General features: G+C 46.3%; 1 protein-coding gene across 4 annotated transcripts in view; it reads left to right on the top strand.

Annotated features, from left to right (window-relative positions):
* The window catches only part of EDARADD (EDAR associated via death domain), a 492613-nt gene that overhangs the window by 384764 nt on the left and 81896 nt on the right, over positions 1-25953 (top strand). Inside the window, exons 5-6 of one of the 4 annotated variants that reach the window (XM_085611939.1) lie at positions 18292-18337; positions 18470-18504. In XM_085611939.1, coding sequence (XP_085468065.1) covers positions 18292-18337; positions 18470-18504 — 81 coding nt within the window. Of the gene's footprint in view, positions 1-18291; positions 18338-18469; positions 18589-25953 lie in introns of all 4 variants that reach the window. The other 3 variants (XM_085611936.1, XM_085611938.1, XM_085611937.1) reach the window with 3 other exon arrangements.

Below are 25953 nucleotides of genomic sequence, written 5' to 3'. Positions count from 1 at the left end.
TCCTTACTCCCCAGCTCCCGATCTCCGGTCTCCGGTCTCCGCTCTCCTCTCCTCTTTACTGACCCCCAGCGAGGGGCGAGTAGCAAGGCAAGTGGCAGATGGGCTTCCCACACTGCGGGAGCCCCTGAGGATTTCCGAAGGCACCTCCTGGCGCTGCAATGTATGCCGGCAGCAACACGCTGAGCCACAAGGGATGCTGGGGACTGAAGTCCTTACTCCCCAGCTCCCGATCTCCGTTCTCCGCTCTCCTATCCACTTTCCTGACCCCCAGTGAGAGGCGACTAACAAGGCAATTGGCAGATGGACTTCCCGCGCTGTAGGAGCCCCTGAGGATTTTTGAAGGCACCTCCCGGTGCTGCGAGGTACGTCGGCGGCAACACGCTGAGCCACAGGGGATGCTGGGGATTGAAGTCCTTACTCCCCAGCTCCCGATCTCCAGTCTCCGGTCTCCTCTCCTCTTTACTGACCCCCAGCGAGGAGCGAGTAACAAGACATGTGGCAGATGGGCTTCCCGCACTGTGGGAGCCCCTGAGGATTTCCGAAGGCGCCTCCCGGTGCTGCAATGTATGCCAGCAGCAACACGCTGACCCACAGGGGATGCTGGGGACTGAAGTCCTTACTCCCCAGCTCCCGATCTCCAGTCTCCTCTTCACTTTCCTGACCCCCAGTGAGGGGCGAGTAACAAGGCAAGTGGCAGATGGACTTCCCGTGCTGCAGGAACCCCTGAGGATTTTTGAAGGCACCTCCCGGCACAGCGAGGTACATTGGCGGCAACATGCTGAGCCGCAGGGGATGCTGGGGATTGAAGTCCTTACTCCCTAGCTCCCGGTCACTGCACTCTTCTCCGCTTTCCTGCCCCCAGCGAGGGGCGAGTAACAAGGCAAGTGGCAGATGGGCTAATAATGATAATGATTAATCTTAATTACATTATCGTTATGGATATATTAATGTCCCCTGCACAGTGTACAATTGTTTTTCCCTGCCCTGAGTGCTTGACTGCAAGTCTCTGGTATACAGTTTTTTATTTTGACTCCTGACTCAAGCTAAACTAGTGTGTGCACAAAGGCCTACCCCTATCCTCTGCCATGAGTGGGTTCCTGGACCTGCTCTGTGACCTGGAGGGACTCACCATGGAGCCCTCATTTGTTTGACAGAAGACTATTGTCCCTGTCATGGGTTTCACATGTAGAGTGGTGATGGGAGACTGCTATGTTTTATGAATCGGCAGTTGTAACCAAACTGATTTATCTGTGTTGCTGGAGTGCATACCTGCTGCCCACTTGTGTTTTTATACTCCATCTCAGATCCTAGCACTAACATCCCAAGTGTATGTTATGAGTGTGTGTATGTGGCCTGAATAGTACAAGCATTTTCTGTATGTGAACCAGATTAATGGAGACCTTTAGGTTCCATTTTGGAATCTCTTGGACTGTCCCTGTGTGCAAGATGGAGGTGAGGTTGATTTCCTAGAGAGTGAAAGTGTTGTGCTGACATTCCTGAAGATGGAGAGAGGAAACCTAGACAATGAGGTGGCGGAAGAGGAGACAGAGCTCCTTTAGAAATTTAATTAATCCTTTTTGCTGAGGAGCTGCTGATTAGTCTTCTAGAGCACTGCCATTTCGTAGATAGTCTGGGTGAAGGGTAGAACTGCAGTCTCTGTTGCTCAGAGGAAGACAGGCCCTTAAGTAAGACCAGCCTTTGGTCTCTTCTTATCACTGCAATGTGGCATTTGATACCCAGGTGTAGAGAGCTCACACCTCCCTTTGCCACTGTTCTGTATTCTCCAGACTAAAGACAACCCTGCTGTGCAGAGCATCACTTTACACAAAGACTGAGATTGGAGAATAGCCTGGACAGGACACTTTAAATCAGTGCTGAAACTACATAGAATCTACAATCCCTGTCTGCTTCCATTGTATAAAAGTTAGAACCACTGACCCATTTATTGTTCAAATTCTCTTTGTCCAACAAAGGGCATATTCCGCAGAGGCATCAGAGGACTTTTGTGCAAACAGAGCTGGTGTGTGCCTGACAGCCAGCTTCCCAGAAATGAGGGGACATCACCTGCAGTTATGCCTGGATGGAAGAAGCTGTCCCCTTGACCTTAAACACTCGGAAGCCAACTATTTCAGGGAGAGCTAGAAGCAGCGTGATGCAGGCCATGTGAGGATGCATCCGAACAAGAAGGCTGAGGAGATTGATCTGCATCCTCTAGGGAATGTGAGTACAGTCTCTCTGGAACACTAGTTTCAGATGGGAACCGTGATACGAGCGGACTGTGCTGCTACATCAATGAAGTGTGTCTGAGCAGGCTGTGCCACTGCATCAACGAAGTGTGCCTGGACAGTCTGTGCCGCTGCAATAATTGTGCCCTTGTGGAGTGTTTCCCTACATCAACAAACTGTGGGGGCACGACATTTATATTGTGTAAAAATTATCAACTAACACAAATACCATCGAAAAATATTGTGATGGCAAGGATATTATGAGACAGAATATTGCAGATAAGAATATTGTATTTTTAAGAGTTTAGTATGATTTATTTCATTATAGTTGTATATAATAATGATTTTTTAATTAATTTCTATTGCTTTATGATTTTGGGTGTTATTAGTTATTATTATGTCATATTAGGAACAGATTATCAAATACTGGAGAAAATTCTGTCCAACAGATATGCGTAAATCCTTCCAAAACGTATCCAACTAGACCAAAACGGATTTGTCCCTGGGCGCAGTACCTCACACAACCTTCAACGTCTTTTTCACATACAAGATAAGGTTCAGGGACTGTTCTAATACACAATCTGCCTGGTGCTTGACTTGGAGAAAGGGTTTGATTCGCTAGATTGGGATTGCCTATTTCAGGTCCCGTCATGGATGGGTATAGGTGAGCATCTTCTGACCTATATACGGCTCCTGTATACAAAACCTCCCTGTCTGGTCCAACTGGGATGCTACATCTCATCTACGTACCTGGCAGAGCGTGACACATGGCAGGGGTACCCTCTATCCCCCTGCTATTTGCAATAGCTATGGAGCTACTCACTATCCGGCTATGGAGGGATGGTCAACACTGGGGTATCTCCCTTGCTGACCAAACAAACTCAGTGTCATTGCATACTGATGATCTACTATCTTACATCAGTGATCTCTGCGCAGATCTATCCCCCGTCCATGACACGCTCCAGGCATTTGCCAAAGACACAGGCCTCTGGGTCAACTGGGACAAGTCCTCCATCTTCCCATTGCACCCTGGCTTGGCTCTGCAGGAGATATGTTTGGGTGGGATGCTTCTTAACTGGTGGAGTTCTGCAGTTTGATATTTAGTTCGCCTTTACCACTGCTTGGCTGACCGCCTAGAGGGCAATCGGAGACCTGCATTAACAGAATTGAAGTCACTGATGCAATTCTGGAAGAAATTACCACTTGCCACCATGGGGAAGATTGCTTTATCAAAGATGGTGATCTTACCTCACCTTCTATACTACTTTACCAACCTACCCATGGTATCAACCTCTGGTTCTTCCATGAACTTGACTCATTGTTAGTAGAACTTATCTGAGGCAGCGGCCGTTAGCGGGTAACCCTGAAAAATTACACTTGTCTATCTGAGGAGGCGGCTTAGGCGCCCCATCATTTGTAGCCTATTTCTTGGCTGTACAATTGCAATGGGTTTCCAGAGGGTTGGCTAACTGTAATTTGAAGGAAACATACATGACTCACAACTGTCATAATCTGAGGATTCCTGCTCCCTCTGTTTTTGCCAGACTCTCCGTGCTCTTTACACGTAAAAGTTGCCTGCACACGCATCACCAGAGTGCGTTTTTTCACATGACACATTCCTCCATGTGCTCCAGGATTCCCACTGGAGGGCCTCCCACGTTATCCTGGTACATACTCAGCTGCAGAACTGTGAAGTTGGCATGTTCGGTCTCTGACCACGGCTGACAACCATTTCACAGATGTCCATCTCCTTATGTTCGAGCAACTTCAGATGGACTATGATCTCCCGTCGGGACAATTCCTTACTTGCCACCAACTACATAACAATTGCCATACCCATGGTCTATATGAGACAAGGAACCTCAAACACATGCTGTCCTCCTGGCACTCCTCACCATGGGGTAGGGGTCATCATTTGATCACATGGCTCTACAGTGCCTGACAAGAATATTCAGGTACTCCTTTAGGGCCCTTGTACGCTTAGTGGGAGAAAGATATAGGGAGGGCTTTGCATGACACTGAATGGGCCCAGGCCCTAATCTTTCCCCAGAACAACTTGAGAAATGCCAGATTAAAAAACATACAATTTCATATCCTTCACCGGACATATTTGACCCCCCTGCACAATTAAACATCTACTCCTGAGCAGCGAACCTGCTGTGCCACCGTCAGACATGAATCTCTGCCACATGCCATGGTCTGTTTCATGCTTGTCTTCTACTGGAGGGGGTGCATGCAACTTTGCATGAGGTCACTGAACCCCAGACATACCTACGTGAGAAGCTTGTGCCCAAGGCATCGTCAAGCGCAGGTAAAGACACACAGCTTTTACTCGTTTCACGGGGTTAGCCCTCTTACGTACCAAAAGGACACTTACACGCAAATCGAGGGCCCCAAGTGCTCCACCACAAGCTGCATGTCAAGGTGCAGTGCACACATGGGGGATGGCAGAGCGAACTGCCCTACGCTGCGAGGAGGCATACCACCTTCGCAAGTGCCCAATTTCGCAAGAGTGAGGCACTCTCCTAAAACAATTCCTCCATCCCATGTGCCCTGATGATCTTCCCCCGGGAATCTGACTGCCTTGCAAACCAGCCTGGGGTTCACCAAGTGAATGACTCCACCACAATACATTATCATACATACAGACTCCTTGAACCTCCTCTCCCTCCCCTCCTCGACCACTCACACAGCAGAAACACACAGCGAGCCCTACTCACGGACCTCCCTTATATCGCTGCAATCATACTATCTGAACTAACACATATTATCCATGAAGACTTCCATCTTGCTATGTCCCTTTCTGCCTCTGTGCCACCCACCTCCTCCAAGTAGTGGATTTTCTCACCTGAATATTTATCTGTTGTTATTGTGTGCTTCAATTGTATTACACTGTTGTAAGTTTTTATATCCTTTTTATTTTTATTCCTGGCAAAGACAAGGTGCGGGCATGCTCTGAATACTGTGCTTATACTTGTATTGCATTTTATACAAACAAGGGAACCCGAAAAATGGCTAAGGACCACGGGTATCAATTATATATATAGAAAACAATGGTCCTGAGCAGACACTTTTTAAAAATAGTGCCACAAATATCCATTGTGCTTACTCGTTGTGGTCTCTATTTTGTCAAACTTGCTACAACTTCATTTATGCCTGCAAGTTGCAACAGCTCTCAGTCTTTGCCTGTAACTGTTGTTTGTCCTAAGCTGTCTGCATTGTTATTCCCTTTTTCCCCCCCCGCACGTTCCCCATGCTGTAGGGTGCAGGATTGTGCCCCACGATAAATGTAGTGTTTTCATTATCCTTGACCATATCCTTTAGTATCTGAAAAATAAAAATCCCCTGTCCGGCTGGACATCGGATGTGTATAGTAACCCATTGTGGTCTATATTTAATTTTATGTAAAATTTAGTGTCTGCTCAGTACCATTGTTTTCTACATATATACTTGTATTGCATGCACAATGCTTACTTCTGTGACTCCCTATTTAGAGATTGTTTTTGCATTAATGTGTGCGTATTTAATAAACTTTAATAAGAACATTTTACAAACATAATAAGTTATTATGTTTATGTCAATTGTTTGTACACTTTTTGAAGTTATTTTATTCTTTTGATAATAATTTTAAAGTGTTTGTAATTTAATTTATTTTAAATGATAATTTAAGTAGATTATTCATTACTTAAATTGACACTTTATTTTTCTGTAAATTGTTAATTACATTTTTTATATTTTAATTGGATTATTAGATAATTAGTTATGCAAATTATATATATTTTTTACATTTATTGATTTAATTTATTTTAATGTTTTTGGTTTTTTACATATTTTTGGTAAGTTTTTTTATTTATTATGATTTATTTATATTTTACATTATTTCAATTTTATATGGGTTTTGATATTATAGGGGAGTAGAGTGTGAAGGTTTTTACTCAATAGTTTTTAGTGTTTTTAATTGATAAATAAGATTTTAATTGGTCATTTTGTTAATGAGTACATTTTTTAAGTTAGGGGCCTTATCACGATGCCGGTGAGGAGCGTATCTGACCGACATCATTTCGGAATGGAATCTGCCGGACTAGTAGTCTGAGGTTCTATCCCACAAATTAGGATGTGACCACCCAGGAGGCGGTCGAAAACATCAATTTTTCCATTGCGGCTTGTGTTGCAGACGGAAAAGGGCCACAGCACAAACTACATTAGAAAAATTCATTTTTTCACACATCCATTCACCGTGTGCCAGGAACCATGTGGTGCCTGGCACGCAGGGCATGGATGTTTGGGAGGACACCACAGGTGCCCCACAGGCCTCATAACAGAGGCCGTGAGGGGACGGGGGCCCAGCCTGGGACCTCAAAAGTCTGTTTCCGACAGCCTCTCTATGGTGATAGGCTCGCCATAGGGAGGCTGTCTGAAAGGGACATTGTAATCTCTACGGCGATGCCTGAGCAGGCCCTGCCATTGTAGGGTATCACGTTCCGACCGACAGTTGGACGGGATCCTGGAGCCCGACGGAAGCATCGCCCGGTCCCTCTGCCCGCTGTCTCTGACCACGGCACATCATAATGCGGCGGTCGGACCACGAAACCAGATGCCAGCCGGACCCAAAACGACAGCTTGTCAGTTGCGATTCGACCAACATCGTAATGAAGCCCTATGTGTTAAATTTAAGTAAAAATTAGGAGTACTTGGTTATTTATAAAAAATTATTTTCATAATGAATTTGTGTTGCTTTTTATGGTATAAATATTTTTGTGTTGTGACTTTTTTTATATTTTATATTAATGATTATTAATTCTTATCCTATTTTTGCTTAGGTTAGAGTGCAAATAATAAATCTGCAGCTTTCCAAAGTCTGTCTCTTTCCCTACTGTTGCTTAGGGTGGAGTGGAGCTGATAAATGTGTCTCTCCTAAACTCCAATGCTTTCCCTACAGTTGCTTGGATTGGATTGGGAATTTAATATATATAAATCCTCCCAAATCCACAATTTGCCTACTATTGTTTAAATTAGAGTGAAAATAGTACATTTTGTTCTTTCAAATTTTATCAATTTTGAAATATTTTATGTTGATGTTGGAATCCTAATTTTGATTAATTTATGTTTTTGTTAACATTTATATTTCAATGAAGTTTGTGTTTGTTTGATATTTATTGCGCAATTTTTATATACATTAGTATGAATGCTGAATTATACATTTTTCTCTCAGAATATTATTAAATGACACGCTCCGCCACATGCCTGTCCAGACTCCAAGTGGTGGCCCCCACTGTTGCCTGTGATGGTTGCGACCCACATGCAGGTGAACCTACAGCCGGTGCACCTCCTTCCTCAAAAGGGAGTGAGCCAGACATGTACTGTGGGTTCTTGCCAGATGCCCAAAAAGGACTGAGTGACTGTTGTGGAACAACAGTCACTCAGTCACTCACATGGAACTGCTGAGCCCACTAAGCAGACACACTAATAAGAAGGGTTCATTTGCACCTATCCTTTGATATCAGATGAAAAAGACCCCACTGCTGAGGCCCAGTAGCATTATCTGACTAGTAATACTACTACTATTACTTATAATAATAGTTGGTACTCATTTTAATAATAATAATAAGAAGGCAATTATTATCATTATTATTAACATCATAATCATTATCATTATAATCATTATTATTATACATGACTCAAGAGGGGATTTGAATCAGACTTCTTCAGCCATTGTCTTGATAGAGTGCCATTGGAATGTTGGATCAGTTCACAGAACAGCATAGCTAGAATGTAGCAGTTTGTCAACCACCTTCAGCCACTGACTTTGGGCCTTATTGGGCCCCCTCCTCCTCCCTCCATTCTCCCCCTCCTCCTCCCTCCATTATTCTCCGTCTACCTCCCCTATTCCTTCCCTCTCTCCCCTAATCTTCTCTCCCCTTGCCTATTCTTTTTCCTCATGTTTATGCTATGCTTTGGTTTTCATGTAATTCCTGTAACTATACTCCAGTAACTGATGTAATTTTGTAACCATGTTCTAAAACAATGTTTCTTGCTCATGTAAAGCGCTCTGACACCTCCGGGTCTAGCCAGCGCTATATAAAACTTTTCAAATAAAATTATGAGTTTGGCTCCATCTGCAGGAGGACTGCCAAGGCCATGGTGTGCCCGCCTGCAGGATTCAGAGTCGGATCCAAGGTGGGCAGGCGGTGTTGTGGTGGTTTCACTGTGGTGGGTTGTTAAGCTTATAGGAGAGCCTTACATGCAGCCCCCGCCATTACAGCGCCTGCAGCACATTCCTGCACGGTGTGACATGAATGACACCTTGTGCGGGAACGGGTGTGCAATTACAGGGGGGCACCTCATGTGCCCCCTTGCATGCACCCCCAGGCACAGATACGGCAGGAGGCCCTATTAGGGCCCCCTTAGTTGCCTCTCTGCCACCCATTTAATGGTAGGATCACAGCAATAAAAAGGGTGGTGACGAGGCAACTCGTAATATGCTAGGCAGTGCCATCAGCAGGCACCACCAGCATATTCAGGCCGGTGGCAGACCTCTGGCCCAGCAGGATCCTTGCCCCGGCGGAGCCAGCGGTCTTGTGACGGTCCGACCTTCACACTCATGATACTGCAGGCGGGCCCACAGTGTGACAGTGGTCGGACCACCACCATGAGTACAGACTAGTAATCAAGCACATATTTACTAGTGTTATGCATGATTTGAATTGCCCACATCTCACCCTGTAGGCATTTTGAGCAGCAAACAATAGAAAAGGGAAGTGTTAATAGGCAAATGAGTCTGCCTTGTAATACTTTACTGCAGCTGTGTATGTGATCCTAAAGCTGGCTTGTGATTATACTGTGGAGACACAGTTGTGGGCGGGACCAGGGAGCCAACGGTTCCAGGGCCTCTTGCCATGGTAAGTGGCATTTTAAAGTTTATGATTTTCTAACTTTGTAATAGATGCGGTTTAGGAGAATGGAGCAACGTTTATAACTTCACTTCCTAACGTGGACTACTTTGCCACCATCTATAAACTGGATGAAGACAACAACAGATGCCTGCACTTGAAATGATGGTCAGAGATGAAGAGCCAACAAGATTTCCTCCACATCCTATTATAAAGAGGATAGAGTATGATAGAAATTGCCTTTTCTGAGCCACTGAGTAAACTAGTCAGTCATCTTAAAAACTGAGTACTCAGTAGAATGTATTTTGTTTAAGAAAACAAGCAAGAAGATGAACATAGACATATTTAATTCTTTTATTAGATTACTAGGTGATTGACATATTTGAAACTTAGGAAATATAAGGGGATATGTACAATAGAAGTAGTGGAGCATGTCGTTGGCCTCCTGGGTTTAATGACACGCTCCGCCACTTCGGAAACGCAAGGCTGCACCATATTTACAAGAATGTGGTGCAGTCATGTGTTTCCCCCTGCGATGGCGCTAAGTGTAACAGCTTAGCGCCAACGCAGACACCCTTGCACCAGAGTGCAAGGGTGTCTGTGTGCAGAGGAGGATTGGTTATGTGTAGGAAGCTGTCCCTTCTTGCACATAAACAATCCTAAAATTCAATTTTATAACTTTTATGTGTGATGCTTCATGCAGCACACATGAAAGTTAGACAATTGCATTTCTGTTTAAAGGTTTGTTTATGTACAGGAAGGGACACCTTCCTGTACATAAACAAACCATGGCATTTTGTTTTTTCCATGTGTGCTGCACAAGGCAGCACACATGGAAAAAGCAAAAACAAGCATTTGCAATGCAATAGGTCTCGCAATTATGCAAGTTTGAGCTATTGGCACTGTAAATGACAATGCCTCTTATTTATGTTTTTGTTTGTAAAACATAAATAAAACGCATTGTCAATTACAATGCCAATAGCTCAAACTCCCGTAAATGCGAGACCTATTGCATTGCAAATGCTTGTTTAATTTCCCTCTGTGACAACCTTCTCTTCGTGCCTATTTCCTCCTTAATTTCTGGGGTTGGGCACACACTGAAACACAAGGCAAACATGAGCAGGAAACAAAGAAAGGACACGCACCGACATGGGAGGAGGTGGAATAGATGAATGCTTTAATAAACTGCTCCAACTCTGAATGTATCCGCACACAGATTTTGAACGGATCTCGGAGACCAGCCAATCCTAAACATTGATACAAATGATTTACGGGGAATCAAAGGCCAATAGGGGTACAGAGAGGCCAAAATAATGCCTGCAGTGATGAGTGCCACAAAGGAGATTCACGATGCCTTTGCGCTGCCACGAGGAAGATCCTCTCCTGGCCCCACCCACATGGTGGCAGTGTTCAGTAAGAAAGACTGTCTTTTTAATCAATTTCACACTCTTTGGTGTTGATTAGAGCGAGATACTCTTGGGAGAAGGGACCGAAAACAACAGACTGAACACCTAGAGGTAAGCGTTGGCTTAATATGGATGTGGCCACAACGCTTCATTCTTTTGATGGAAGTGCTGGCAACAGTAGAGGCCTGGTGCGCTCGTAACAAAGGCAGAGCGATAAATGAGAGACACGCTCGTGAGGAGACGCGAAGTCTCTGATAGTAGCACAGTGTAGGCACGAGAAGAATGGCACGGGCAAATGCGCAATAGAAGGTGGCGCGAGTTCTGAGATGAGCTGTGAGGAGTGTGCGGTCTTCGAAGACAATGCAGAGCGTGGCAGACGGCAGGCACAAGCACTGATAAGGCAGTTGGTGGCATACGCGTGAGGCGAGCGTAACCGGCAGCTTGCTTGGACTAATAAAAAAAAATAATAATAAAAAAAAAAAATGCAAAACAGCAGCAAGGCAAAGTGGAGGTTAAGCAGGGCAGCAGAGAAATGGCAAACGGCAGGCACGAACAGTTGAAAGGCAGTTCAATCAGCGCATGGCAAACGTGTGAGACAAGTGTAATGGGCAGCTTGCTCTAATTAAAACAAGACAAGCCCGGCGGAGCGTGGCGCGCGCGCTTGGCTGGGGAGCGCATTCCAGGTGGGGGAGCGGACCCTTTGAAGTGCAATGCCAAACAAATTGCATGGCGGCACGATGCACGTGATTGTGCGCGTGCTCGCCATGCAATCCGCTTTTGGGAGCACTTTTAAATCCCCCTTACAATAGTCTCGCTTTGCGATCGCTTACGCGATAGCAAGGCGAGACCTAAAAACAGTACGGGACAGCAAACACTTATGCCTGGGAGTGGGCTGCATGCAATTGTTTGAAGTGGGCATGCAACCCACTGAGTTATTTTACAAGGATTACTCAAGAATCTTTGCAACAAGCACAATCAGCGACTGAGCTACTATGCTTACCAATATTACAAATAATGCTCCACAGCAGGCACATTAACCCTCTAAATTTTTTTTTTGTGATAGGAACCTATCACCACAGATTATACACACAGATTACTGCAGTAAATGCAGTAACACCTGGCCGACGTTACCAGTATCATACCCACAAACCGTCTGAAACTTTCTAGCAGGTTCTCTGACCCTCTATCACATCTAAAAAGTCAATCAATCTGTGATCATTTTAGAAAGCCAGAACAGATACGCCATCACCTTTTGATTTGTAATTTATTTGCAAAAAGAATGTTTGATTTCCACCTGCGCTTCCCTTGGCCCTCATAATGAACCCCTAAGGTGGTGATTTATGACCTGAAGTAAGAATTGCACTGACTTTTCGTGAAAGGAATAGTATTTTTAGAACCAATCCAAATCGCAATCCTACTTGTCTCATCAATATTCAAGAAGTCGTTTGTAAAGGGTGCCTCATTACACCTGGATGCCATAACAGGAATGGTGACCTGCTGGGGTCATCAGACCACAATGTTGTGTCCACATTTTAATAAAGAAAACTTTTTTTTAATGTAGCCCATTTTCCTTAAAGGAAATGGGACTACATTTAAAAATAAACATTTAGTATGGGTTTCTTTTAATTCAAAAAGGGAAAGGGGTCCAAAGGGGACCACGGGCAATTCTCAAATAAACTTACAAAAATTAATAAACTTTTCTTTTTAAATTCAGTCATCCATCGTCCCTGTTGTTCTTGCTAGGATCGATAAACAGAAGAACATACTAGCGATGGGTGGGTGGGTGGGTGGATGGATAGATGGATGGATGGGCGGACAGACGGGTAGATGGGTGACTGGATGGATGGACCGGCGGACAGACGAATGGACGGACTGACAAACATGTGGGTAAGTGGATGGATGGATGGATGGACAGACGGATGGACGGACAAGCGTATGGGTAGGTGGGTGGATGGATGGATGGATGGATTGATGGACGGACAGACAGACGGATGGACGGACGAGCATACGGGTAGGTGGGTGGGTGGATGGATGGGTGGATGGATGGATGAATGGACGGACGGACAGAAGGACGGGCGATTGGGTACATAGATCACCACATGCAGGTAGGTATATAGGTAAGAGGCAGACAGGCAAATAAACTGCCATGCAGAGAGACAGACAGCAATCCCATCCATGGAGGGGGGACCGGAGAGGGGCCTGCAGGGGACGTGTCTGATCATAGGAACGCACAACTCAACGCTGAGCTGGGTGAGGGGCGCGCATCGCGGAGTGACACGGGAGGGGGCTGAGACCTGTCCTGAACAGACCGCTCCTTTGAAAAGGATGAAAAGACACAGAGCTAATAAAGGGCACACACAGTAATTGAGAGAAATGGGAAAGTGGCGGAGCCCCGGGTCTGGATTACTATTTGCAGAAATTCGTGCAGAACTGGTGGTCATACACTAAGGACACCACGGACTTTCTCAAGAAACTGGAGTTGATCCAACCTAACATTCAATCCACTTGGTTTTTGTGTACCATCGATGTGGTGGCTCTTTACACTTCAATTTCTCACTCTACAGGTATGGAGGCAGTTGAATGGGCCCTCCTTCAACGCGAAGACATCGACATAGAAAAAGTGTTCATACTACAACTACTTCACTTTTGCCTTCATCATAGCTACTTTAAATGGAACGAACGATTTTATGCTCAACTCTCGGGAACCTCAATGGGTTTTCCGGGGGCTCCATCGTACGCCAACATTTTCATGGCCATGTTTGAACAGGAGCACATAATGGACATTCCACATTGGTGGACAAACATCTATACATACTGTCGATACATCGATGACATCTTCCTGGTCTGGACTAACACACAGCAACTATTTGAAGAAATGATCACAACCTTAAACTCCCATGATCCCAGGATTCAATTCACCTACAAAATAGACATACACACTATTCAATATTTGGATGTCTCCATTCATAAAAATGCAGATGGACACGGTCTTACCACCACCATATACACCAAACCTACAGACCGTAACAACGCGTTACAATTTTCCAGTTTTCACCCCAACAATCTCATCAATAATCTACCTTACTCGCAATTCATCCGGATTAAACGCATTTGCTCAAACACATCCGACAGCACAACTCAGATTCACGCTCATAAAGAAAAATACCAACAACGAGGTTACCCTTCAACTATTATTGATTCCTGCGCGGCAAAAGCTTTGGCAAAACCACGGAGAGAACTACTGACACCTGTTACAAAAACAAACAAATCAGACATAGTATTCATATCAAAATTTTCAACCAGTTCACCTGCTATCAAGAAAATCATTAATAAACGCTGGGAACTACTTTCCAATGAAACAGATTTTAACAACATTTTTCGTGATTTGCCTTTACATGCCTACACCAGGGGTCAAAATTTACGTGAACTCATTTCCTCTACAAAAAAACCTCACACCATCAGCACCAATAAAGGAACATTAAAATGTCAAAATTGTTCACATTGTAACAACGTCATTCCAGGAAATATCTTGAAACACCCCACCACAGGCAAGGATGTTATACTTCGACATACCAGCGATTGCAATACTTCCAATGTAATCTACGGGATCAAATGTCCATGTGGAAAACTATACATAGGAAAAACACAACGGAAAATGAAAATACGACTCACAGAACACAAAAGTCGTATTAGAACTTTGAGCACAACCTCACCTCTGGCGGTACACTGGCATGAAACAGGCCACTCGATATCGCAACTTAGATTTCAAATCATTGAGCATGTGGAACAACAACAAGGAGTCAATAATCACCTGAGACTCCTACAGAGGGAGGTCTTTTGGACCAAATATTTGGATACCTTGATACCGACAGGGCTTAATGACAGGTTAGACATGTCATGTTTTATTTAATCACGCGATCACCCACTAGAGTCAGCAATTTGAGACTGACAGACACACCTTACACACAAATTAAGCATCACAGCACCACACCAAAACTCACACCAGCTCTATTTTCCTAAGATCCACAGAATAGTCTCCCTTCGTACCAGGTGTATTATCTGTTCGTTTATTACATCCCTTCATTATACTTGCATACTTTTTGTATACGCTTGGATAGTATACCATTAGCAGCAGTCCTCTCCTCTGAAGACCTAATCAATGTCCTTTACATTAGCTAGGACCTCTTCATCTTCTCTCTCTTTGTGTATGCACACCTTATACATCATGTCACGGTATATATCATAGGTTTTAGGGTCCTTCATATAGTTAATTGTTTGGCATTGAAAACTTACGCATTTTAGCATTTGGAGAACTCTTCTTCCCCGCTATACATTGCTTTATTCTCTGCACATGATCACCTTTTCTTTACGCTAACTTGTAGTCTATTCCAAGATGGCGCTTCTGCGCGCCTCCCGTGGCCACTTCGAAATCACATCGCATCCCCTATTGCACATCGTGCAAGAAGGATGCACACGAGGCTATTTTACACTACAGTCTTACTTTGTGTAACATTTTTTCACTTTTAACACGATTTACATCCAACAGGAGTGGATGTATTACTGCATCTTTCAATCCCCTCACCCCGTTCCAAGATGGCGCCCATGCGTGCCTACTGAGCAGACATACAGTTAATGACAGTACTCGCCTTCTATGTCTAGTTTAGTAGTTTAAGTACTTCCGGTTTACGTTCCGGTTTTTTCTCCATATAAACATCCGGACCTTTTCAGTCCGTTGACAACTCGTTCACTTGCTGAGGCGTCTCGACGGTTTTTTAGGCTCGTTATTCACCAATAGGTAAGGATTCTGCAACTGACCTCTACGGGGGTTTACCAACCTTATATCTTGACCTAGAGCCGCTTTTTTAATTTTCCCGGTTTTCTTTTTCCTCTCTTGTCTTTACAGCTTATTATACACTTAAACATAAGGTAAGATCTTTTAGGCATTTTTAATGCCCAACACCAGTTCATATCGGCCTGTCTTTCTCTGCTTGCAAACGTTACAATCTTTCGCGTCATTGTCAGTTGACATGTTCTACTTTCTCCACACAGAGCCATAAAGTAGCTTGATAGAGGTAAGCTCTTGTATCTATCGCGTCATGATATATCTATGTTCACTTCCTTGAATATAGGTCCCAGTTGTTAGATTAACCCCATATGGTTCATCTTTTACATCTACAGAATCACGAGATTCCTCACTCAACAGAAAATAAACATTACACACACACAGGTAACTTGTTTTGAGGCGTGATTGTTACACAACTGATTGCTAGAGATTGAGTCCCTAAACAAACAATTTAAACAATGAAATGTTTTATTTTTTATTTTTCCGCAGATTGGCCCCTGACGAAGGAACAGTGGTTCCGAAATGCATTGGGCATTCTATTTTTTGTTGTGTTGTAACCATGTTATATATTGAATCAGTGACATCAAATGTATTGAAGTTACGTTATACATGAACACTGTATGTAAATGAGTTTGATGCATACAGCTTATGATTTTGTCCTGGTATATATTGGATTTACCTTATTTGTTGTCTTACACATGAACATAATGAAATGATTCAATGAACCTTTTTGTTTCCTTGTTGAAAATTAAACAAATATCAAGAATTAAATTGCTTAGTGTCAGTTTAGACACCTCGTGGACAGTGCTCAGCTATACACAGGTCCGCATCCTGTCATTACTTGTTTCGGAGCCCCGGGTCTGGCAGAGATCCCATAATGAGAACCGTATGTCTTCGACCCCCCGCATGTGACCCCAGGGTCCCTGAGGGCCGAGGCTGCGAGCACACCGAGTCCCAGGGATGAAAGAGCCTGTATCCCGGCCTTCCTCCCTGCCCCTGGACAGCTCTGGCGAACGCAAACAGGTGTGGGCTAAACGAATGACAAATGACGAGGCCGAGGCTGGCCTGCAGCACAGAGGCGTTTCTATCAGCGGCGGCTGGCAGCGGAGGGAGGGGTGCTGCGGGGACCGTGGCACCGCACGGAGGGGTGTCAGAGACGGGTCTCAGTCATACGGTGAAATCAGGCACAGGAAAATGCAATGCTCTGTTAAAGGTTGAGGAGAATGTGGCCTAACAACCAGAGCTGCCGACTTTAGAACTGGGGAACTGGTTTCGAGTCTCGGCGTCCCCTCAACATCCTGTGATTCTCGGCAAATCACTTAGCTCCCAGAGCCTACAAACATGAATGTGCCGTTGTGTAATGTAATTGGTGCGCATGCAAAGCGCTCCAACACCTTCAGGTCGAGTTAGCGCTACAAATCTGCAAAAAAAAGATTACACCGTTGTTAGGACCTGGGAATGCTGGTGTGAGAGCAGTCATTTACTGTTCCAGCCAGGAAGGAAGCCATCGGAGGGCTACAGCTGCAGAAAACAGCCCCCGAAACACATCTGTACAACCAGAGCCACGGCGCGAAGGTGGGTTTCACCGGCACGCTTTAGGCAGCAGTGCACCAACTGCGATTTTTAGCCCGGTGCATGCAATAGAAAAGAAAAACTAAAAGTCCTGACATGCCCCTGCGTGGTTAGTGCTGGAGGCTGACAAACTAGGTCTGCTGAGGATTGCTCTCATGACAGGGGTATCTCGTTAGCTATGGCCAGGCCACAAGCATTAACAAGCTTTGGCAACGCGGCCGCGAAAGTGAAAGTGATCGAAATCGCGATTACGATCGCGTGCAACGGAGGGCGCGCGTGCACGTTCACGTGCACTGTAGCTTTAGGCCACGGCAGCACTTTGAAAAAGCCTGTTTACAAAATGTCTTGGCCAGATCAGCGCAAGCGCTGAATCAGGCGAGACCTAACAAGGAGAAATAATGCATTTCTCCTTGTTTCGCCAACTTAAGATCAGGGTTTTCCAGGTCTTAATTTTCGCGCTGCCTCCTATGTACGCCACCCTTGTACAAAGGGGGCAGCGTAAATACAATTGGTGTTACGTTAGAGCACCCACTACAACAACCACTGCACGCCCCTTTCATGTCAAACATAGCGTGAAAGGGTGCCTTATGTACAAGGCAGCGTTAAGCCATGTTAAGTGGCTTAACTGTGCCTTGTACATAAGGCAAGCCCCTATCGCCACCGGAACGTCACAAAAAGTGATGTTCCCATGGCGATAGGGGCTTGTACATATGCCCCATAGTTTATTTTGTTAGTGGTGGATAATGCAATAATAATTTTATAGAGTCCCCCATGGATGTACTTGGGAAAGTGCCTGTGACAAAATGTCCGCTGCTGGTGCTATGGAAGTCTCCGAAGTGTGTTGATTTCGGTTGTCCAACTTTTGTGTCAATGATGAGAGGGGTTCTCCGTGTGTGTCTTTAGAAAAAACAATACAGTCTGCTTGAAAACTAGAATTTGTCAGAAGGCGACGAGGTACCACATTATTTCTGGCATCCATTGAATTCAGGTTTAGAGTCATGTTGAGAAATGTGCATGGAATAAAAGAGTTAGACGTGCTCTACTGCCTGACATGAAAAATGCAACTTTGTATTTGTGAAGAGGAAGAACTGCTCCCAGAGGCATTGAAAAGCAATCTACAAGTAGACAGATCTTTAGGAAATGGCACAGGGGATAAACTGACGTGTAACCTTGATGTACAAGTCCTATGGCCTAATATATTTGTAAAAGTGTATAGTCTGTTTTGCGGTTCTCTTGCTTCCATTTCTGCCTCCTACTAGCTGATAGCTTACGGAGTCTTTAGGATGCACAGATGCTTACTTTACATACTATTTTAATGTTCTAAAATGTGTCAAATATATTTTTGATCCTTGTAGCCGGAAGAAAATGAAGGTACAAGAAATACTGAACAGTCACAATCAGGTACAGTGTTACATTTGTTAAGAATACGTTAATGATGAATAAAGCAGAATGGTCAAACTAGTCAACACTGATAATGTGCTAAATCTACCAGCTAACACAAAAATATGTTAAGTCGGTTGGTTCTCTTTTCAGAGGAAGATCACATTCTGAACTCTGTTTTCTCTGGGGTAAGGCAATCTTCAGGTAAAACACCTTTCTCAAATCACTGCATATTGGGAGCAGACTGCCAGTACATTCACATAGATTTAAAAGTAAGGAACACAAATTATGTGGAGGTTATCTATGAAATGTGTTGAGATTATCTATGAACTGTAATCCACCTAACTAACACATCTACTTTCATGAAATGTTTTGATTCGTGCAGCATGCCATCCAACCCTTGTGAGTTCTTAAAGTAATTAGTCAGTTAAGGGAAAGATCACATAACTTGTGCTTTGTGTGTAGTCACAAAAAAATCCTAAAGATAACTCAGTCAGTATTGATTGAAGGTCAACTATTAAACACACCAGGCTTTAAACATTTAATACAAGGTGTAGTGAAAGGTACCTAAAAAAAAAGGTGCTCTCACCATGGCACAGCAGGCCCCAGGCCTAGATCTCCCATGCTGCTGCACCGCTCTGCTTCCTCCCCGAGTGCTTTCTTCTGCTTTTGTCTCGTTTTTTTACTGCTTTCTCCCTCCTGTCCCACGTTTTTAGGTTTAGCCTGCACAGCGCTTACGCTATGCTTGAGAAATCTATTGTTTTCAATATAAACTTAAAATGGACTTACATCTCGCCTCCTCTCTTTCCTGGCTTCTCATTGGTTCCTGTGTGTACCACTTACCTTTTGTCCATTTCTATTGACTGTAGCATATTTTCCTGCATTTACCAATGCTTGTTGCCCGTCTGCTTCTCTTATCAGTTTTCCCTCCTCTGAAATACTGTTAACATCCACTTTGGTGGAACAATATTTTCATAAAGTTTTGCCTTTTACTCTTGCAGCATATTTATATAAAAATTCATCACCTGGAGAAATTTAGGGCCAGTTGTACGACCATTGGAAATTGCGACTCGCCAATTGCACCAAATGGCGAGTCGCAATTTGCCAGTTGCACTTTCCAATGTAGAACAATGTCTGAGACACCGTTTGCGATTCCCAATGGGGTCGCAAATTGAATGCCTCATGCATATTAATTAGGCTGTCTCAATTTGCGACCCTATTTGGAATGGCTGGACCTCCCAGGGATGGTAGCCTGCTGGGGTCAGCAGACCTCCATGTCTGGGACTGCTTGTAATTGAAGCAGTTTTTTTTTTAATGCAGTCCTTTTTCCTTAAAAAAAACCAGGATGCATAAAAAAGAAAAAATTAAATCTGTTTGTTTCATTTTTTAGGGCAGGTAGTGGTCCCTGGGACCACTGCCTACTCTGTGCACACCCATTCACAAAATCGGAAGGGTCCCTTAGGGACCCCTTCCAGTTTGCGAATGGTTTACCACCCTTCTGAGAAGGGTGGTAAACTGCAAGTGTTTTGCAACCGAAATTGCGGTTACAAAACATTCATACATATCTTTTGGAGTCGCTATTGGGAAGGAACGCCCTTTGAACACCCCTTCCAAATAGCGAGTCGCTAATCCTTTTTTGCGAGTTGCGACTCGAAAAATAGGATTAGTACATGGGCCACAGTTTTTTTGCGGGTGCAAACGGGTCTAAAATCCATTTGTGCGCGCAAAAAAACTTCGTACATCTGGCCCTAAGTGAGTTCAATAGGATCCCAGGATGTTTTGCAATGCCACCGAGACTCGACCCGGGATCTCCAGCTCTCGAGTAAGCAGGTCTGGCCACTACACCACTTCCTCTTCACTCCGGGGCCGATTCACAGAACTATTCTGAGACAAAACCCTAAACTTATGTAACGCCCTGAACGTCTCAGGATCGTTTAACAGACACGATAATGAGAACGCAACCACTTGTGAAGGTTTAGTTATTTTAATGAAGGCAAAAATAATACAAGGAATAAACAAAGGTTATAGTCACTGGAATCCTCCAGGCTAAGTACGTTACCAGCCCACAGCACGGATGGTCCTAACCGTCCTCTGCATATACGCCGATCCCGGCGTATGCCAACAGAGGGCAGAAATGAAATGGCCGACAATGCCAATCGGTAGGCTGTGAGGGGCACCAAGAGTGTTGGGGAGAATCGAGGAGTCAGGGAAACACCCAGCCGGGGTCTCTACCTGAAGGGAGCAGCCGCTCAACCTCTTCCTCAGACTGCACCGGGACGCGGAGTCACCTCCTGGTGATGCGTCACCGATACCCCAATCACAAGCAAAGAAGACTGAACCGAGAGCAGCCGCTCGATCGATCCTGTGGACTTCCGAGTCTGTAACGCGGCAAACACCTCCTGGTGTGCGTTACAGCTGGCAGTCCCTGTATCTCTGGTCGGGCTGGGAGTTACGACTCCAACCAGCAAAAGCGCCACTGCGCTTTGACTCAGCCGAGTCAAAAAGCGAAGCTCAATGGTTATCCGTTAGAGCTTCCGGGTCCTTCACAGGTGACGATGGGGCAAGACACGGCCCAGGGAGTAACGACTCGACCTACCTCCGTTCTTGCCTTACTGGAGCACCACTCCGGAACACTGCTCTTCACTAAGCAGGTACGTCGGTTGTAAACACAATATCCGACAGCGTTGTACCTCCCGGTTCCTCCCTTTATAGGGCGTTGTTTTCCTTGAGTTATGTAACAGCTCTCCTGTTTACATAAGGGCGTGTTTTCCTTGAGTTATGTAACAGCTCTCCTGTTTACATAAGGGCGTGTTTTCCTTGAGTTATGTAACAGCTCTCCTGTTTACATAAGCTCTCAACCGCTCAGCTTCCTGGGAGATGTAGTCCGTTTTCGCTGGTTACCGTTTTCCTCCCCTCGCATGACAGGAATTCTTGACAGTACATCCTCCCTCTCAGCGGCTCCCCACGGGTCCAGCGCTGGCAGGAAAACGCCGATGGAACAAGGAGACCAAGCGCGGAGCATGAACCCCTTCAGCCGGTTCCCATGACTGCTCCTCCGGGCCATAGCCTTTCCACGCAACCAGGTACCACAGCTTCCCCCTGCGCCATTGGGACGCCCGTATGCCCGACACTTCATACTCCACCTCCGACTCCACGCATACCGGCCTAGGTGTCCCAGACGGCTTAGAGGGTGCTGGTTTGAGCAATGATACATGAAAGACAGGGTGTATCCGCAATGACTGGGGCAAGCACACCTTCACGTTCACGGGACCCATACACTTGGTAATTCGATAGGGGCCCATGTACTTGGGATGGAACACACTGTTCTTTCGTAACCTCATGTTTCTTGTGGATATCCAGACGTAGTCTCCAGTGCGGTACAGTGGCCCGGGCCTTCTCTTCCTGTCTGCCGCAGCCTTGTATCTTCTCTTGGCCTCCATTAGGACAGCCCTTGAGCGCATCAACGTGTCTTTTATGTGTGCCACCCTGTCCGCTGTGGCGGGAATCCTGTCCTCTCTGAACGGATGTAGAAATGGCAAGAACCTGGGATGTTGGCCATAGTTGCTATAGAACGGAGATGACTGTGTGGAGCTGTGAGTGGCGTTGTTATAGGCGATCTCTGCAACCCATAGCAAGTCGACCCATTCTTCCCTGCCCTGGTCCACAAAACATCACAGATACTGTTTGAGCGTTTGGTTCAGGCGCTCGGTTTGGCCGTCCGTTTGAGGGTGGTAGCTGGTGGACAGGGCGGTCTTAACATGCAGCGCAGTGCACCAAGTCTTCCAGAATTGCGCAGTAAACTGCGACCCCCGGTCCGACACGATCACCCCAGGTAATCCATGCAGTCGTACCACATTCTTTAGGAGTAGTGACGCCAATTCCCCGGCCGTAGGGACTCTCTTGCAGGGGATGAAGTGCCCCATTTTCGTCAAGTAATCCACCACCACCAGTATTGCCGTCATCCCCTGGTCTACCGGTAGGCCCACCACGAAGTCCAGCGATATGCTATCCCATGGTCTATCCGGGGTCGGAAGTGGATGTAAGAGCCCTTGGGTTCGGCCATGGTCGGCCTTCATGGTAGCACACGTAGGACACTCCTGTCCCCACCTCCTGACATCCACTCTCATGGTTGGCCACCAGAAATGCCGTCCCATGCTAGCCACCGTTTTTTCAAAGCCCAAATGACCTGCGCATGGAGAGTCATGGCACCAGATGAATGCTTGTTTCCTTAGCCTAGGCGTGGGTATCAATAGGCACCTGCCCTTCAGGGGTATCCCGTCCTTCAGCTGCCATTCTCTGTGACTGAGGAGCCACCTCCGCCATGCGAATGACCTGATCCCTCTCTTTATTCCCCTCAGGAAAGTATCCGGTTGGATAACCCCCAATACCATCCTCGGGGAAATGATGGAATGCTCGGTCGCAGGCAATGGTTCCTTAACTGCAGATTGACGGGACAGGGCGTCCGCCTTCCGGTTGTCCGTCCCCGGCCGATATGTGATGCGGAAGTTGAACCCCGCAAAGAAGATCATCCACCGCAGCTGTCTGGGAGAAAGGTGTCTTGTGGCCGTCATGAACTGTAGGTTCCGATGGTCCGTGTACACCGATACCACATGTCTTGCCCCCATCAACCAATGCCTCCATTCGGTGAAGGCGTCCTTGATTGCGAGAAGCTCCTTCTCCGCAATATGGTAGTTGCGTTCGGCGTCGTTGAGTTTGCGGGACATGTACGCAACGGGATGAAGCACCCCTGTGTCGTGGTTGCGTTGGGACAAGATAGCCCCCAGCGCCACATCCGATGCGTCCGCTTCCACCACGTAGGGGAGATCCGGATCGGGGTGAGCCAACACCGGTGCCTTACCAAAGGCGCTTTTCAGGGCCTCAAAGGCTTTGTTCGCTTCAGGGGACCAGACAAACTCCTTGGACTTCCTCAGTAGCTGTGTGATTGGGGCCACCAATCCTGAAAATCCATCTATAAACCGCCTGTAAAAGTTGGCGAAGCCAATGAAACTTTGGACGTCCTTCACGCTTTGGGGCACCGGCCATTCTTTCACCGCCTTGATCTTTCGTTCTGCCATCTCCTGTCCCTCTGGACTCAGCATCACTCCGAGGAATTCCACGGATGTGACGTGGAAGTCACACTTGCTGAGTTTACAAAACAGCATGTTTTCCCTCAGCTTTTGGAGCACAGCTTTGACGTGGTGTACGTGCTCCTCCACACTGGACGAATAGATGAGGATGTCGTCGATATATACGACCACGTAGATATCCAACTCCTCTCTGAATACCTCATTCAAAAAGTACTGAAAGGCTGCCGGGGCGTTGCACAGACCGAACGGCATGACGAGGTACTCAAAAAGGCCGAACCTGGTCTTAAAGGCGGTCTTCCACTCGTCTCCGTCCCTCATGCGCACCAGATGGTATGCCCCTTTCAAATCCAACTTGGTGTAGATACGAGCTTTCTTGACCTGTTCCAGGAGTACACTGATGAGAGGCAAGGGGTACCGATTCTTTACGGTTATCGCATTCAATGCCCTAAAGTCCACACAGGCTCTCAGCTCCCCATTAGCCTTCGGGATGAAGAAGAGTGGCGAGGCGGCCGGAGACTTGGACGGGCGGATGAATCCTAGCTTGAGGAGTTTATCCAGGTACCCCCGGAGATGCACGTTTTCAGGCTCCGTCAGGGCATACAGCCTGCCGCTGGGAACGCTGGCCCCTGGCACCAGGTCGATCTGGCAGTCAAACTGTCTATGTGGTGGTAGCACTTCCGCCTTCACCTCATCAAATACATCCTCAAAACTGTGATAAGCCTGGGGGAGAGCCACATCTTTTTCTGCCGCTGTAGCCACCGTCTGACTCCCGCTCTCATCTGCGTCAAGGGATTCCGTTTCTATTCCACAATGCAGGATGCAATACGGTGACGTTAGTTCGATGCGATGTGTTGGCCAATCCACAGAGGGGTTGTGTTTCTGTAGCCACGGCAATCCCAATATGACGCCATATTGGGGCGCTCGGATGATGTTAAAATCGATTTGTTCCAAATGGTTCCTCCCACATCTCATCGGAAGGACCCCCGTGTGCTGCCCGATGGGCCCCGTCACCAATCGCCTTCCGTCTACAGCATAGACGTCTTCGGGTACAGCTTTGGGAAGAAGCACTAGCCCTAGCCTGCATGCCTCGTTGTGGTCCATAAACATGCCAGTGGCCCCTGAATCCACCATGGCCACAACGGGTATCCACTGGTCATGCACTCCCACGTGCACCGTGAGAAACAGGTGTTGTTGTCCCTTAGTGACCGAGTTGGAAAGTGAAGGGATGGATGAGTGACTCCGAGATGCCCCTTCTTTGGTCTGGGAGTCCTCTAGTTTTCCGCCGGTACGTCCACCACGGCTGTTACCGACCGGTTGGCCCGATAACGTGACGTCTTCGGTTTGGCAGGGCATTCACGTACGTAGTGGCCTTTTTTGCCACAATATAGGCACAATCCTTGTTTACGGCGTGACTCTTTCTCCGTGGCTGTGAGGCTCGCTCGTATTGCGCCGATGTCCATGGGTTCTCCCTTGGATGCGGTGGAAGTTTCAGGACTTCCCACTGTCACATAGGATGGAAGGGATTTTCCTTTTCTCCCATGATCCCCCTTTCTTTCACTTAGCCTATGTTCCAGCCGTAATACCAGGTTGATAAGGCCCTCACATGTCTTGGGTTGTGGGTCAATATGAGCCACGGCGTCCTTGAGCTCATCGCACAGCCCGTGATGGAAGAGCGCCGTCTGTTTAGCAACAGGCCACTTGGTTTCCGCAACCAGCCTTCGGAACGCATTGAGATACTGCACCAGGTCGTTGGATCCCTGTCTCAACTCAAGCATTTCACGGTCCGCCGTGTACGAGTCAGCCCTTCTGTCGAAGACCTTCAGGAATTCCTCGCGAAAAGCACCCCAATCACATAAGATGGGGTCGTCCCTGCTCACCAGAGGTACGGCCCATTGTGCTGCGTTTCCAGCCAAATAGGATATAAGGAAAGCCGCACGAGCCTGACTCGTGGGGAACGCCCTTGGTTTGCACGATAGATGTAGCGCCACTTGTGTGAGGAATACCTGCACTGTGTTAGGATCCCCACTGTACCTCTCTGGTGTTGCCAAGGGGACGGCTACCGGCATTTCCACTACTACCGCAGGGGTCTGGTTCGTGAGGGAGGTGCTGGGCGTGAGCGGGTCCAAGTGGATAGCATCCAGTCTGGCTTTTACATCGGCTGTTTCTTGCCTGGAGGCAGCCAATTCAATTTGCACTGTCGCTAAAGCAGCCAGCACATCATCAAGTGTTGCCATGTCTGTTATCGACCGGGAGACAGTTAGTGTTATTAAGGTCGGATATTTTGTAACGCCCTGAACGTCTCAGGATCGTTTAACAGACACGATAATGAGAACGCAACCACTTGTGAAGGTTTAGTTATTTTAATGAAGGCAAAAATAATACAAGGAATAAACAAAGGTTATAGTCACTGGAATCCTCCAGGCTAAGTACGTTACCAGCCCACAGCACGGATGGTCCTAACCGTCCTCTGCATATACGCCGATCCCGGCGTATGCCAACAGAGGGCAGAAATGAAATGGCCGACAATGCCAATCGGTAGGCTGTGAGGGG

Source organism: Triturus cristatus, chromosome 6, assembly GCF_964204655.1.
Source record: "Triturus cristatus chromosome 6, aTriCri1.1, whole genome shotgun sequence".
Taxonomy (NCBI): domain Eukaryota; kingdom Metazoa; phylum Chordata; class Amphibia; order Caudata; family Salamandridae; genus Triturus; species Triturus cristatus.
This window is presented reverse-complemented; position numbering and strand designations above follow the sequence as displayed.